Here is a 17,182-nt window from a genome sequence, read left to right as displayed (position 1 = left end):
CTTGTTTATACATTCCTGGATTGGCGGGCATTTAGGTTGTTTCCATGTTTTGGCGATTGTAAATTGAGCTACGATAAACAGTCTAGTACAAATGTACTTAATGAGAAAAGGATTTTATTTTCTTCTGGATAGATGCCCAGTAATGGGATTGCAGGATCAAATGGGAGGTCTAGTTTGAGTTCTTTGAGGATTCTCCATACTTCCTTCCAAAAAAGTTGTATTAGTTTGCAGTCCCACCAGCAGTGTAAAAGTGTTACCTTTTAGCCACATCCACGCCAGTATCTGCAGCTTTGAGATTTTGTGATGTTTGCCATTCTCAGTGGGGTTAAGGTAATATCTCAGGGTGGTTTTGATGTGCATCTGTCTGATGATTAGGGACAATGAACACATTTTCATATGTTTGTTAGCCATGTTTGTCTTTCTTAACTTCAGTTGCTTTAAATCCACTTTTATCTGAAAATAAAATCCTTTCTTCTGATTTCCATTTGCTTGAAGTACTGTTTTCCATCTCTTAACCCTGAACCTTGACTTGTCCTTCAAGGCTAGGTGTGTCTCCTGGAGATAGCTATGGATGATGCGCGCCATTTTAATCTAATCAGCCAAGCCCGTGCCTCTTCAGTGGTGAATTCAATACATTGACATTTATTGAGAGAATTGATAAGTGTGGTGGATTTCTATTCATCTTATTTTATGAAAGTCCATTGCATAGTTTTATGCCCTGTGCCATTGTGGAAGCTACGTTTTGACTTTTAACTTCTGGGTGTTTACTTTGTTGGTGGTCCTTAGAGATATTTACTACTTGTTTATAATGAATGGGATATAATTTCTTTCACAGATTGAACTATATATTTATCATATGTTATTTAAACAGTTATTTACTAATGATGTATTTATACTTCAAGTTTAACATTACTTCTTTCCTCTTCACTTGCTATGTAAGGAGTTTTATGGCCATTGTTCTTGACTGAAACTTTAAATTGTCAATGGCCTAAAGTCATTATTCTCAACTTTTCCTTTGTGTTGCGACGCTGTGGAATCCTACTCTGTCCCTGGTGATGGCCCTGTGTAGCAGTAGTTCTCAGTTGGCAGTGCAGGAAGTCATTGTGTACAGTTAAAAAATGGTTTTTGAATCCTACTCACATTCCATGTCCTTCCCTTTCCTATAGACACACAAACAATTGATATTCACTGGATAAAAGCAATTATCCAGTGTGAAATTCAAGTGGGTAAATATCAAAGACCAAATTTCTCAGTTGTAAAATCTAGTAGGAAATTGATGGAATATCATTTTTGAATACTCATGGTTTAAAGAATCTGAGTAATCTGAGTGATATATTGGTTACTTTATTAAAAGGGTCATTCACTCCTAAACAAATTACACTGGATCTTGTATAGTTATATAATATGTTTTTTACATCATCAAACTGTTGGTTAATGATGTGTGTTGTACCATTTCATTTTTGGGAGGGACATTTGCCAAGAGACTGACAAGTGGCTATTGCATTTTGGAAAGCAGTAACAGATTTAACAATTTTAATTTTCCAGATGATGTTGTTGATATTCAAAGTGGAACAAAGAAAGAAGATCTGAATGACAAAGAGAAAAAGGATGAAGAGGAAACTCCTGCACCTGTGTACAGGGCCAAATCAATTCTGGAGAGCTGGGTATGGGGCAGGCAGCCAGGTAATCTTCTGAGTTTGGTGCTTTGGAAAACTCTATCTGACACTCTTACTCGTTTTCTAAATATCTTAGATGTACTTTTTTTGGTGGTGGGGGAGGAGTCATAGAATTTTCTGAAACATAATTTAAAATTTTTTTACATTGTGATAAAATACATGTAACATAAAACTTAACTATTTTTTTAAATTAAATCATAGCTGTATATATCAATGCAATCATGGGGTACGATGTACTGGTTTTATATACAAAACTTACTATTTTAAATCACTTTTAAGTGAACAGTTCAATGGCTTTAAATACGTTCACATTGTTGCCCAGCCATCACCCACCATCCATCTCTAGGATTTTTTCTGCTTTTTTTTTTCCTCTTATTTAGAGACAGGATCTTGCTCTGTTGCTCAGGCTGGAAGGCAGTGGTATAATCATAGTTCAGTGCAACCTGAAACTCCTGGGCTCAAGGAATATGTTCTTTAGAGAATGTCTATTCAAGTCTTTTGCCTATTTTTGAACTGGATTGGGTTTTTTGTTTTTATTTTTGTTTTTGCGTTATAGGAGTTCTTTATTGTGAATGGGCTTGTACAATCATCTATGTCTTTTATCCAAGCAAATAAAACTCATGTTTTTATTCTTTGCTTCTTTTATCTTGCGTGATTTAGTTTTTTTTTTTTTCTTTTGGTTTTTGGCCAGGGCTAGGTTTGAACCCGCCACCTCCGGCATATGGGACCGGCGCCCTGCTCACTGAGCCACAGGCGCCGCCCGTGATTTAGTTTTTACAATGCCCGATTTAATTTTTTTCTTAATTTTTAAAATACACATGGACGAAATGAATTATTTTCTCGTAAAGAACGATAGACTGTAAAGTAGAAATTCCACCTGAACTCCCATTCCAATTGCAGTTTTCTTCTGAGAGTTAGCCCCTGTTACCAGTTTGCTGTGCATGTTCAGACTTTTTCGTTTGCATAGGCATAGATTTTTTTTTTTTTCTGTGACAGAGTCTCACTCTGTCACCCTGGATAGAGTGCTTTGGCATCATAGCTCAGAACAACCTCAAACTACTGGGCTCAGCTTCCCGAGTTGCTGGGACTATTGGTGTCTGCCATAATGACTGGCTAGTTTTTCTGTTTCTAATAGAGATGGGGTCTTGCTTTGTTCAGGCTGGTCTCAAACTCCTAAGCTTAGGCAATCTACCCTCCTTGGCCTCTCAGAGTGCCTGGATGACAGATGTGAGCCACTGAGCCTGTCCATAGGCATACATTTTTTTTTTCTTTTTTTTGAGACAGAGTCTCACTGTGTTGCCCTTGGTAGAGTACTGTGGCGTTACAGCTCCTAGCAACCCCAAACTCATGTGCTTAAGCGATTCTCTTGCCTCAGCCTCCTAAGTAGCTGGGATTACAGGCGTCCACCATAACGCCCAGCTATCTTTGTTGTCATTGTTGTTGTAGTTGTCATTGTTATTTGGCAGGGTTCGAACCGACCAGCCTTGGTATATGTGGCTAGCACCCCAACCGCTAAGCTATGGGCTCTGAGCCCCATAGCCATACATTTAAATGTGTGCGCATGTGTAAAATTTGTATTTATAGTTAGTATTACCTACCTCATAGGTTGTTATGGGATCAGGAGAGTAGGTCAGGCAAAGTGCTTATGCTGTCCTTCATCTTGCATACAGTATGTGCTGTTATTCAGAAATTTGTTGAAATGTGGCTGGTGTTTTCTCTGTTTTTATTTTGATCAGTCTTGTGGAAGTTATCAATTTAAGTGATTTTTTTCAAATAACCAGTTGATTTCATTGATCTTATTATTTTTTTGTTTTGTTTTTTGAGACAGAGTCTTACTTTGTCCCCTCCGTAGGGTGCTGTGGCATCATAGCTCACAGCAACCTCATACTCTTGGGCTTAAGCGATCCTTTTGCCTCAGCCCCCCATGTACCTGGGACTACAAGTGTCTCCATAGTGCCTGGCTGTTTTTAGAGATGGGGTCTTGCTCTTGCTCAGGCTGGTCTTGAACCTATGAGCTCAGGTAATACACCCACCTCGGCCTCCCAGAGTGCTGGGATTACAGGCATGAGCGACAGATTTTTTTCTGTTTTCTTTTCATTGATCTTTATTATTTCCTTTTTTCTGCTTGCTTTTAGTTCCATCTGCTTCTCTATCTTTTCTTGTTTCTTAACGTAGAAGAATCATAGATCATTGATTTTGGGGGTTTTGTCTTTCTAAAATGTGTTCAAAGCTGTAAATTTTACGGGCAGTGCCTATGGCTCAGTGAGCAGGACGCCGGCTCCATATACCGAGGGTGGCGGGTTCAAACCCAGCCCTGGCCAAACTGCAACAAAAAAATAGCCGGGCGTTGTGGCGGGCGCCTGTAGTCCCAGCTACTAGGGAGGCTGAGGCAGTAGAATCTCCTAAGCCCAGGAGTTGGAGGTTTCTGTGAGCTGTGTGACGCCACGGCACTCTACTGAGGGCAATAAAGTGAAACTCTGTCTCTACAAAAAAAAAAAAAAAGCTGTAAATTTTCCTCTAAGCATTGTTTAGCCACATGTTACAAATTTGGAAATGTTTATTCATTTTCATATTCATTCAGTTGAAAATATTTTCTAATTTACCTGTAATTTCTTTTACATGTTTATAATTTGTATGTATATTATTTAATTTCCAGATATTACTCTGGGAGGCCAAGGTGGGTGGATTGCCTGAGCTCACTGGTTCGAGTCCAGCCTAAGACAGTGCGAGACCTTGTATCTAAAAATAGCTGGGCATTGCAGTGGGTGCCATAGTCCCAGCTACTTGGGAGGCTGAGGGAAGAGAATCGCTTGAGCCTAAAAGTTAGAGGTTGCTGTGAGCTGTGAGACCATGGCACTCTACCGAGGGTGACAAAGTAATACTGTGTTAAAAAAAAAAAAAAAAGAGAAGAAAGAAAGGCCAGGTGCAGGGCTCATGTCTGTAGTCCAAGCACTCTGGGAGGCTGACGCTAGTGGATTGCTGGAGCTCACAGGTTCGAGACCAGCCCCAATAAGAGCAAGATCCTACCTCTAAAAATAGCCAGGTGTTGTGGCAGGTGCCTGTAATCCCTGCTACTTGGGAGGCCATAACAAGGAAATTGCTTGGGCCCAAGACTTTGAGGATGCTGTGAGCTCTGATGCCCTGACACTGTACCAAGAGTTGACAAAATGAGACTCTGTGTCAAAAAAAAAAAAAAAAATCCAGATATTTGTAGATTTTCAAATGTCTCCTTTGAATGATTTCTAATTTAATTTAGTTGCAGTCAGAGAACATATTCTGGGAGTTTCAGTTTTTTAGAATTCATTGAGATTTGTTTTATGGCCAGGATATAATCTTTTCTGTTGACTATTTCATGTTTACTTGAAAAGAATGTGTATTTTGCAGCTCTGTGAAGCTTAGAGATCAAGTTAGTTGACAGTGTTGTTCAAGTATTCTTGATTTGAAATAATTTTGTGCCCACTTTTACTGTTTACTATGGGGAGAGGAGTTGTACTAACACCTGAGATTGGATTATCAAATCATAGAGACATGAGTCAGAGATCTTACTTATTTAAACTTTAAGGATAGCCATATCCTCACTTATATGCACAGGCAAAGCCCAGAGAGATATGGGATGGTTGGAGCAGCTTCCCAGGTCTGTCTGCTTTGTGCTCAGGCTTCTCAGGGAGGTGTGCAGTCACCTTGCATAGTGAGGAGCATTTAGGATGTGGGGTGTCTTCATTTTATAAACTGTATAATTACCAGAGTATATAGACCTTTTAGAACCTTTTCCAGGGAGCCATGTCCCATGAACACATGGGTTTTAGGTATATTTACCCAAAGCAATCTAATGACATCTTGCTAAAAATATTTCATAGATAATGACTCCTCTCTTAACAAAGCCCAGTAGTTTATTTACTAAGAAGACAGTCTTGATGTTCTGTGGGATCAGACCCAGTCACTAGTCTCCTTTCTTTCCCATGTCTTTGTTGCAGTGTGGAGAAATGCTGAGCTGTCTGGCAGAAAGGTCCTCCTTCCTGGGAGTATTGAAATCTCTTGTGTTAATGATGTATTTTTTTCTTCGAGTTCTGTAATTTTTGCCTCATATTTTAAAACTGTTGTGAACATTGTTCACTGTTGATTCTTACGTTTGACCCCTTCCTTCTGCCTGATATTTTGTTCTGAAATGAGCTTGATTTGATCAAGCTCGGTGCTTCTTTTCTTTTCATTTGGTGTTTGAATGGTTTATATTGTTCACATTTTTGGTTTCAACCTGTGTCTGTATGTAAAGTGGGTTTCACATAGACATCAGTTGGGCTTTGCTTCTTTACCCAATCTCATAACCTCTGTCTTTTATTTGGAATGCATAGGCCATTTGGGTTTAAATTCACCATCTCTGATGTTGCTGTATGCATCTTTAAACTTGCAATTGTTCACCTTCAAATGATATTGTACCCCCAACCTACCATGCAGTGTTCTGACCACGGCTTCCTGCTTCTTACCTGTTCTTTTTCCTTCTTCTTGAAGATGTTCCTTTACCATTTCTAGCTCTTCTGGCAGAGAAGTTTCTCAGTCTGTCTGGGCTTTAATCCTGGCTTTATCTCTCTGACTTGGCACAGATTGCTTTTATCTGTCTTGCTTTGGGCTCCTTATCTGTAAAATGGGATAATTAATAAAAGTACTTACTCAGACCGTTGTTGTGAAGATGAGATGAAACACTGTGAATGAAGGTCCTAAATCAGTGCTTGGCAAGCAGAGTGTGTAGATGTTTGGTGCTGTGATTTTAAATTATTTTCTGTTTTGCCTTCCCCTCTTTTACCCCCTCCTAGGCATTGAGGTGCCCAAGGCTAGGGGTGGGGAGGTAGAACCTGTTACCTCCCCTGTTTAGAAGGAACCCAGCCTGACTCATCGTCTCAGGGTGGGCTTTAGTGGAGAGGGTTTCCTCTGGCAGCAATGCTTGTTTCTAGGAGTGGAGCTTACTTAGAACCAGCTATTTACTTGGCAGCCTCCAAGGACCTAGGATTTAAAGCATATTCTTAAGACAGGGAGTCTTGAAGTCAAACTGCAGGTGGAATTTGTATCTTTTAGACTAGTATCTGTTCCTTTAATTACTTTTATTTTTGCTCTCATCTCAACCTAAAAAAGAAAAACACATTAATTTACACTATAGAAACTTAGAACTTGTTTTTTCTTTGACTTAGAGTTGGAATTATACTTTTTCCTAAATTACTGTTTGCAACTTTTTTTTTTTTAAGAGACAGAGTTTCACTTTGTTGCCCTCGGTAGAGTGCTGTGGCATAACAGCTCACAGCAATCTCCAGCTCTTGGGCTTAAGCAATTCTCTTGCCTCAGCCTCCCAAGTAGCTGGGACCACAGGCACCCACAACACCTGGTTCAACTTTTTTTTTTAATGAAAAGTTAAAACATACAGGGAAGTTGAAAGAATTTTAGAGCAAGAGCCACTTACCTTGACTCCACCACTGGCATTTATTCTCCCACTTTATCACAGCTTCTCTACCTCTTTGCCCTCTGTACATCCACCCTCATCCCCCCTCCCCCACCACCCCACATTTCCAAGGAGACTTCCAGACACTTGCCCCTCAACACTGTAGCCTGCAGGTCCTCAGCAGGGGTTCAACACTGCACACTGCCTCAGTGGGCCCTTCTGGGAGTTTTGACACATCACAGCTTTTCTTTTTGTCTAACAGTAGTTCTCAACCTTCCTAATGCTGCGAACTTTGATACAGTTCCTCATATTGTGGTGACCCCAACCATAAAATTATTTTCGTTGTTACTTTGTAACTGTAATTTTCCTACTTTTATGTGGTAATGTAAGTATCTGAGATGCAGGATGTGTTTTCCAAAGGCCTTAGGGGTTGTGACCCATAGGTTGAGAACAGCTGGAACAGAAAGGGTTTGCTGGGCATGTGGTGTTGTAATCTCTTAGTGTTGGAATCTTAGCAGAATCCGTGCTAAGTAATTATTATCTAAGTCAGTGATTCTCTCTGCTGTGTTAGCATAGGACCTTGCAAATGGTATTTATCAAGGGGATGAGGCTCCCATTTCTTCTCACTCTCTTGAGTGTTTTTTTGTATTTTAAGACAGAGTTCTCTCCTTGTCACGCTTGGTAGAGTTCTATGGCATCATAGCTCACAGCAACCTCCAACTCTTGGGCTCAAGTGATCCTCTTACCTTAGCCTCCCAAGTACCTGGGACTACAGGCGCCCACCACAATGCCCAGCTATTTTTTAGAGACGGGGTCTCGCTCTTGCTCAGACTGGTCTAAAACCTATGAGCTCAGGTAGTCTACCTGCCTTGGCCTCCCAGAGTGCTGAGATTACAGGCATGAGCCACCTTGCCTGGCCCCTTTGTTGGGATTCTTAAAAAAACTTTAATTCAGTTTTCTTTCTTTCTTTTTTTTTTTTTTACTTTTTGAGACAGAGCCTCAAGCTGTCGCCCTGGGTAGAGTGCTGTGGCATCACAGCTCACAGCAACCTCCAACTCCTGGGCTCAAGTGATTCTCCAGCCTCTGCTTCCCAAGTAGTTGGGACTACAGCTGCCCGCTACAATGCCCGGCTATTTTTTGGTTGCGGCCGTCATTGTTATTTGTTTGGCGGGCACAGGCTGGATTTGAACTCGTCAGCTCAGGTGTGTGTGGCTGGCGCCTTAGCTGCTTGAGTCATAGGCGCCGAGGTCTAATTCAGTTTTCTTAACAGTTATAGGGTTATTCATATGGTCTATTTTATATTTGGTAAGTTATAGTAGTTTGTATTTTTCAGGCAGTCCATTTTGTCTAAGTTGTCAAATTTAGGTGTGTAAAGATGTTACTAATTATCTTTTTGATGTCTTTAGAGCCTGTTTCATTCCTGATGTTAATAATTTATGTCTGTTCTCTTTTTTCTTTTCTCACTCTTGCTTAGAGGTGTGTCAGTTTTATTGATATTTTCAAAGAACAGCTTTTTGTTTCACTTATTTTTCTGTATTTTTCCATTTTTAGCCTCATTGTTTCTGCTCTTAGTTATATCTTCTCTTTTTACTTTTGGGTTATTTTGCTTTTTAAAAAAATTTAGGTTTTTCAGGTGGGGCCTTATATTATTGATTTGAAAGTTTCTCCTTTTCTAATGTACCCATTTAGGGCTATAAAGTTCTCTCACATCACTACTTGAGTACTTTCCTACACTATTTTTTTTTTTTTTTTTTTTGAGACAGAGTCTCAAGCTGTCACCCTGGGTAAAGTGCTATGGTGTCATAGCTTATAGCAACCTCTAACTCTTGGGCTCATGTGATCCTCTTGCCTCAGTTTTCTTGCTCTTCCTCAGGATGGTGTCAAACTCGTGAGCTCAAGCTATCCACCTGTCTTGGCCTTCCAGAGTGCTAGGATTATAGGCGTGAGCCACCTGGCCCTGCCTTTTGTTGTTGTTGTTGCTTGTTTGAGCCAGAGTCTCACTCTGTTGCCCTGGCTAGAGTGCAGTGGCCTCATCTTAGCTCGCGGCAACTTCCAACTCCTGGGCTCAAACCATTCTCCTACCTCAGCCTCCCAAGTAGCCGATACCACAGGTGCTTAACACACCCAGCTAGTTTTTCTATTCTTTTTTTTTTTTTTTTTTTATTGTTGGGGATTCATTGAGGGTACAATACGCCAGTTACACTGATTGCAATTGCTAGGTAAAGTCCCTCTTGCAATCATGTCCTGCCCCCATAAAGTGTGACACACACTAAGGCCCCACCCCACTCCCTCCCTCTCTCTTTCTGCTTCCCCCCCCAATAACCTTAATTGTCATTAATTGTCCTCATATCAAGATTGAGTACATAGGATTCATGCTTCTCCATTCTTGTGATGCTTTACTAAGAATAATGTCTTCCACTTCCATCCAGGTTAATACGAAGGATGTAAAGTCTCCATTTTTTTTAATGGCTGAATAGTATTCCATGGTATACATATACCACAGCTTGTTAATCCATTCCTGGGTTGGTGGGCATTTAGGCTGTTTCCACATTTTGGCGATTGTAAATTGAGCTGCAATAAACAGTCTAGTACAAGTGTCCTTATGATAAAAGGATTTTTTTCCTTCTGGGTAGATGCCCAGTAATGGGATTGCAGGATCGAATGGGAGGTCTAGGTTGAGTGCTTTGAGGTTTCTCCATACTTCCTTCCAGAAAGGTTGTACTAGTTTGCAGTCCCACCAGCAGTGTAAAAGTGTTCCCTTCTCTCCACATCCACGCCAGCATCTGCAGTTTTGAGATTTTGTGATGTGGGCCATTCTCTCTGGGGTTAGATGATATCTCAGGGATGTTTTGATTTGCATTTCTCTAATATATAGAGATGATGAACATTTTTTCATGTGTTTGTTAGCCATTCGTCTGTCGTCTTTAGAGAAAGTTATATTCATGTCTCTTGCCCATTGATATAAGGGATTGTTGGCTTTTTTCATGTGGATTAATTTGAGTTCTCTATAGATCCTGGTTATCAAGCTTTTGTCTGATTGAAAATATGCAAATATCCTTTCCCATTGTGTGGGTTGTCTCTTTGCTTTGGTTATCGTCACCTTAGCTGTACAGAAGCTTTTCAGTTTAATGAAGTCCCATTTGTTTATTTTTGTTGTTGTTGCAATTGCCATGGCAGTCTTCTTCATGAAGTCTTCCCCCAGGCCAATATCTTCCAGTGTTTTTCCTATGCTTTCTTTGAGGATTTTTATTGTTTCGTGCCTTAAATTTAAGTCCTTTATCCATCTTGAATCAATTTTTGTGAGTGGGGAAAGGTGTGGGTCCAGTTTCAGTCTTTTACACGCAGACATCCAATTCTCCCAACACCATTTATTGAATAGGGAGTCTTTCCCCCAAGGTAAGTTCTTGTTTGGTTTATCGAAGATTAGGTGGTTGTAAGATGTTAGTTTCATTTCTTGGTGTTCAATTCGATTCCAAGTGTCTATGTCTCTGTTTTTGTGCCAGTACCAAGCTGTCTTGAGCACTATGGCTTTGTAGTACAGACTAAAATCTGGTATGCTGATGCCCCCAGCTTTATTTTTGTTACTAAGAACTGCCTTAGCTATACGGGGTTTTTTCCGGTTCCATACAAAACGCAGAATCATTTTTTCCAAATCTTGAAAGTACGATGTAGGTACTTTGATAGGAATGGCATTGAATAGGTAGATTGCTTTGGGAAGTATAGACATTTTAACAATGTTGATTCTTCCCATCCATGAGCATGGTATGTTCTTCCATTTGTTAATATCCTCTGCTATTTCCTTTCTGAGGAGTTCATAGTTTTCTTTATAGAGGTCCTTCACCTCCTTCGTTAGGTATATTCCTAGGTATTTCATTTTCTTTGAAACTATGGTGAAGGGAGTTGTGTCCTTAATTAGCTTCTCCTCTTGACTGTTATTGGTGTATACAAAGGCTACTGACTTGTGGACATTGATTTTATATCCTGAAACATTACTGTATTTTTTGATGACTTCTAGGAGTCTTGTGGTTGAGTCTTTGGGGTTCTCTAAGTATAAGATCATGTCGTCAGCAAAGAGGGAGAGTTTGACCTCCTCTGCTCCCATTTGGATTCCCTTTATTTCCTTGTCTTGCCTAATTGTATTGGCTAGAACTTCCAGCACTATGTTGAATAGTAAAGGTGACAGAGGACAACCTTGTCTGGTTCCAGTTCTAAGAGGAAAAGCTTTCAGTTTTACTCCATTCAGTAAAATATTGGCTGTGGGTTTGTCATAGATAGCTTCAATCAGTTTTAGAAATGTGCCACCTATGTCTATACTCTTCAGTGTTCTAATTAGAAAAGGATGCTGGATTTTATCAAATGCTTTTTCTGCATCTATTGAGAGGATCATGTGATCTTTATTTTTGCCTCTGTTAATATGGTTGATAACGTTTATGGACTTGCGTATGTTGAACCAGCCTTGCATCCCTGGGATGAAGCCTGCTTGATCATGATGAATGACTTTTTTGATGATAAGCTGTAATCTATTGGCTAGGATTTTGTTGAGAATTTTTCCATCTATATTCATGAGTGAGATTGGTCTGAAATTCTCCTTTTTGTTTGGGTCTTTTCCTGGTTTTGGTATCAGGGTGATGTTTGCTTCATAGAATGTGTTGGGGAAGATTCCTTGTTCCTCAATTTTTTGGAATAATAACTGCAGTACAGGAATAAGCTCTTCCTTGAAGGTTTGATAGAATTCTGGAGTGAAGCCATCTGGACCAGGGCATTTTTTAGTTGGAAGCTTTTTTATTGTTTCTTTGATCTCAGTGCTTGAAATTGGTCTGTTCAGGAGGTCTATTTCTTCCTGGCCAAGTCTAGGGAGAGGGTGTGATTCCAAATATTGATCCATTTCCTTCACATTGTCAAATTTCTGGGCATACAGTTTCTGGTAGTATTCAGAGATGATCTCTTGTATCTCTGTGGGATCAGTTGTTATTTCCCCTTTATCATTTCTGATTGAGGTTACTAGAGATTTTACTTTTCTATTTCTAGTTAGTCTGGCCAATGGTTTATCTATTTTATTTATTTTTTCAAAAAACCAACTCCTTGTTTCATTAATTTTCTGAATGATTCTTTTGTTTTCAATTTCATTGATCTCTGATTTGATTTTGGAGATTTCTTTTCTTCTACTGAGTTTAGGCTTAGATTGTTCCTCTTTTTCCAATTCCATAAGGTCTCTTGTGAGATTGTTGATGTGCTCTCTGTCTGTTTTTCGAATGTAGGCATCTAAAGCGATGAATTTTCCTCTCAAAACTGCTTTTACAGTATCCCACAGGTTTTGGTAGCTTGTGTCTTCATTGTTGTTATGCTTAAGGAAGTTAGTGATTTCCTGTTTGATTTCTTCCTTCACCCATCTGTTATTCAACAGAAGATTGTTTAATTTCCATGCCTTTGGATGGGGTCGAGCATTTTTGTTAGAGTTGAGTTCCACCTTTAGTGCCTTATGGTCTGAAAAGATACAAGGTAAAATTTCAATTCTTTTGATTCTGTTGATATTTGTTTTGTGTCCCAGGATATGATCAATTTTGGAGAATGTTCCATGGGGTGATGAGAAGAATGTATATTCTTTATCTTTGGGGTGGAGTGTTCTATATGCGTCTATCAAGCATAATTGTTCTAGGGTCTCATTTAAATCTCTTATATCTTTGTTTAATTTCTGATTAGAGGATCTGTCCAGCTCTGTAAGAGGTGTGTTAAAGTCCCCTGTTATGATGGTATTATCAGATATCATATTGCTCAGACTGAGTAAGGTCTGTTTCAAGAATCTGGGAGCATTTAAATTTGGTGCATAGATATTTAGAATTGAAATGTCTTCTTGTTGTAGTTTTCCCTTGACCAATATAAAGTGACCATCTTTGTCTTTTTTGACTTTAGTTGCTTTAAATCCACATGTATCTGAAAATAAGATTGCAACTCCTCTTTTCTTCTGAATTCCATTTGCCTGAAAAATTGTCTTCCAACCCTTGACTCGGAGCTTTAATTTGTCTTTTGAAGCCAGGTGTGTTTCTTGCAGACAGCAAATGGATGGCTTGTGTTTTTTAATCCAGTCAGCCAATCTATGTCTCTTCAGTGGGGAATTCAAGCCATTAACATTTATGGAGATAATTGATAAGTGTGGTAGTATTCTATTCGTCTTATTTGGTGAGAGTCCATTGCTTAGTTTTATCTTTTGCATCAGTGTGGAGGTTAGGTTCTGTCCTTTGATTTCTGAGTTCTTACTTTGCTGCTGATCCATTGTGGTGGTCAGTGTGCAGAACAGGTTGAAGTATTCCCTGTAGAGCTGGTCTTGTTGTGGTGAATTTCCTCAATGTTTGTATATCCGTAAATGATTTGATTTCTCCATCAATTTTGAAGCTTAGCTTAGCAGGGTACAGAATTCTGGGCTGAAAATTGTTCTGTTTAAGTAGATTAAAGGTAGATGACCATTGTCTTCTTGCTTGGAAAGTTTCATTAGAGAAGTCTGAGGTCACTCTGATGGATTTGCCCCTGTAGGTCAACTGGCGCTTACTCCTGGCAGCTTGCAGAATCTTTTCTTTTGTCTTGACTTTGGACAGGTTCATCACAATGTGTCTTGGAGAAGCTCGGTTAGAGTTGAGGCGACCTGGGGTCCGATAGCCCTCTGAAAGCAGTGTGTCAGAATCTTTGGTGATGTTTGGGAAATTTTCTTTTATAATATTCTCTAGTATGGCTTCCATTCCTCTGGGGCATTCTTCTTCCCCTTCTGGAATTCCTATAACTCGTATGTTGGAACGTTTCATAAAGTCCCATAATTCTGACAGTGAACGTTCTGCTTTCTCTCTCTTCTTTTCTGCCTCTTTTACTATCTGAGTTATCTCAAAAACTTTGTCTTCTACCTCTGAAATTCTTTCTTCTGCATGGTCTAACCTGTTGCTGATACTTTCCATTGCATCTTTAAGTTCCCTGATTGACTGTTTCATTTCCTTCAGCTCTGCTATATCCTTTTTATATTCTTCATATCGTTCATCTCTGATTTGATTCTGTTTTTGGATTTCCTTTTGGTTATTTTCCACTTTATTAGCAGTTTCCTTCATTGTTTCCATCATTTCTTTCATTGTTTTCAACATGTGTATTCTAAATTCCCTTTCTGTCATTCCTAACATTTCTGTATAGGTGGAATCCTCTGCAGTAGCTACCTCATGGTCCCTTGGCGGGGTTGTTCTTGACTGGTTCTTCATGTTGCCTGGAGTTTTCTGCTGATTCTTCCTCATGAGTGATTTCTTTTATCTGTTTCCTTGCCCTAATTTTCCTTTCACTTCCTCTTGCTCTTTAAGTTCTTGTGCCTGTGGACTAAGGGTTACAGGACCAGAAAGGTGAGAAGGTTGAAGAGCAAAAAAGGGATGAAAGAAAGGATGACCGAGTGATAAGAAAAAAAAGAAAGATAGAGAAAGGAGAGGGGGTAGGGATAAGGAATATTGACAAAAAGAAGAGAGGCACAGAAAGAGGGAGACAGGGCAATATAGGTGTACAGTAGGGTACTTTGACACAACCTTAAAAAACCCCACCTTCTGGGGGTTGGGTGCCCAGTTGGGTGGTTCCCTTGAGGTCAGCAGCTCTTTGCTAACCTGGTCAGACACAGTACCCCACCTCCACCAAGTAGAGAGGAAAGACAAAAATGCTATAAATCAAACCAAAACAAGCAAACAGAAAACTTTATGGCGATAAAATTGGGTGAAAAACCAAGTGATAGCGGTAGAAACACTAGCAAAAATGAAGTTGTAGTTATTAAAAAAGGCAGCAATGGGAAATTATAATTAAACTAGAAAAATTGAGAAAGAAAAAGGGATCTGTCTGGAAAAGATTGAAATTAAGAAACAAAAGAACATCAACAACGTCAAAATAAACAAACAAAAAAACCCAACCAAACAAAAAAAAAAAAAAGAAAAAAAAATACACAACCAAAAACGAAGCAGTTTGTATATGTTGTTGAATATTGTCTGGGCAACACGTGGTCTTTTGGGGTATGAGATGTTAGTCACAGTTCTGATACGACTGGAGGCTGCTGATTTCTCAAACCCCAGCAGGTAGACACCCTAAATCTCTCTTCAGCCCACTTAAAAGGCACTTTGAACTTGTAAACTTGCTGAGCAGAAGCTTTCCCAGCTTTCTCGCTGGAATCACTGCTGAAGTGGCTATCCACTTACTCAGTGTGCCAAAACCGGTCTCACTCTGCCCCTGAGGGTTAGGGCTGCAAGGCGGCTCAGACCCCACCCTTAGGCTACTTGGTTGCTGGGTTACCAGCTCCCACCCGTTTCTAGCTCTGCTACCCTGAGGGCGGAGCTTGCCGGGGCAGATCACTGACAATGGATCCGTGTGACCCACCGCCAAACACTATTAGCTCCGTCTGGCTCAGCGGCTCAGACTGGGGCCCTAGACAACGGCCAAAGTTCTCCGCACTCCCACTCAGGCCTTCCCCAGGGCAGTTCAACTCAGTGCCAAGTCCAAGGACATCAAAAGAGTTCACAGGTAAGGCCTTTCTGGTTTGCAGTCTCGCTGCTACTGAACTTACAGTTGTGGGCGGGTTTAGACGGGTTGAATACACGCGACCACTTGCCAGTTTTCCACTGTTTTAGTCCTCCTCTTGGGGTCCAGAAGTCTCTCGCTGACTCCCTGTATCCTCATAGGAGTGATGATAGGCAGTTCCCACCAGCCAGAGATGCCTGGAGTCCTATCTCCCCAGACTCACGGTGCCCAGATGCAAGGAAGCTGTTACTCGGCTGCCATCTTGCTCCGCCCCAGTTTTTCTATTCTTAATAGAGATGGGGTCTTGCTCTTGCTCAGGCTGGTCTCAAACTCCTGAGCTCAAGAGAATCTCCCCTCTGCCTGTCGGAGTACTGGAATTATAGGCGTGAGCCTCTGTGCTTGGCCTTTCACTCACATTTCTGTGTGTGGTATTTGCATTTTCATTTAGTTCAGTTCATATTTTTTAATTTTCCCTGAGACTACTTTGATCTATGGATGAGTTAGAGGTATGTTGTTTAGTTTCCAAGAGTTTGGAAATTTTCCTGTTACTATTCTGTTACTGTCTTCTAGTTTGTTTCTGTTTCTTAGGGGGATATTTCTACATGCTGTCAGTTCTTTTAGATTTGTGAAAGGTTTGTTTTATGGCTCAAGACATGGATTAACTTGGTGTTTGTTTTGTGGATACTTGACAACATTAAATATCTACTGTAGTTGACTGGAATGCTCTGTAACCTTTGATTAGGCCCTGTTGCTTGATGGTGTGGTGAATTCTTCCATTTCACTGATTTTTGTCTCCGTACCCTATCAGTTTTTGAGAGGGAGACTTTTTGTTTGTTTTGTTGCAGTTTTTGGCCCGGGGCCGGGTTTGAACCCACCACCTCTGGTATATGGGGCCGGCGACCTACTCCTTGCGCCACAGGCACTGCCCCAGAGAGGTCTCCAGCTGTAAAAGTCTGTGTCTTTTTCTCCTTTGGTTTCTATAGATTTTATTTTGTTTGGTGCATGCATGTTTAGGATTGCTGTGTCTTAATGGTGGATTGACTGTTTTCTCATTTTGTGATGTTGCTCTCTGATCCTGGTTATCTTTGCTCTGAAGTTGACTTTGTTTGATTTTAAAGTAGCCACTTCTGCTTAAAACTAAGTAATGTTTCTATGGTATTTTTTCTATACTTTTCTTTCAGTCTGCCTGTTTGAAGTCCAGTATGTTATTGACAGTATATACTTGGACTAGTTTTCTAGTCTGTCCTTCCAGTGTCTGTCTTTTAATTGATGTATTTAGACTATTTACACTTAATTCAATGTCATTATTGATAAATTAGCATTTAAGATTGCCGTTTTAGTTTGTGTTTTCTGTTATTCTGCTTTTCATTTCACTGCTTAGTTTGTCCTGTCTCCCTGTGGTTTCCAGGACCATTTTTAACATACTGTTTTGGTTTATCTCTAGTGTTTTTCTGTATATTTTTTATGTCTCTTCTTTTGTGACTTTTCTAGGTAGTATTTTATTTACACATTGAACATCTATAATCCAAAAATCCCAGATGTCCCCAAATTTGAAATTTTTTGA

The 17,182-nt window shown here is 40.0% G+C and overlaps 1 protein-coding gene across 11 annotated transcripts in view; it reads left to right on the top strand.

Moving 5' to 3' along the window:
* The window catches only part of HERC2 (HECT and RLD domain containing E3 ubiquitin protein ligase 2), a 275,737-nt gene that overhangs the window by 74,014 nt on the left and 184,541 nt on the right, over positions 1–17,182 (top strand). For all 11 annotated transcript variants that reach the window (XM_053582031.1, XM_053582025.1, XM_053582027.1 and 8 more), the window contains one exon: positions 1,546–1,683. In XM_053582031.1, the coding sequence (XP_053438006.1) occupies positions 1,546–1,683 (138 nt within the window). The remainder of the gene's footprint in view (positions 1–1,545; positions 1,684–17,182) is intronic.

This window comes from Nycticebus coucang, chromosome 2 (genome assembly GCF_027406575.1).
Source record: "Nycticebus coucang isolate mNycCou1 chromosome 2, mNycCou1.pri, whole genome shotgun sequence".
In the NCBI taxonomy this organism is placed as follows: Eukaryota; Metazoa; Chordata; class Mammalia; order Primates; family Lorisidae; genus Nycticebus; species Nycticebus coucang.
The sequence above is the reverse complement of the archived record's forward strand: the minus strand, read 5'-3'. Positions and strand labels throughout refer to the sequence as shown.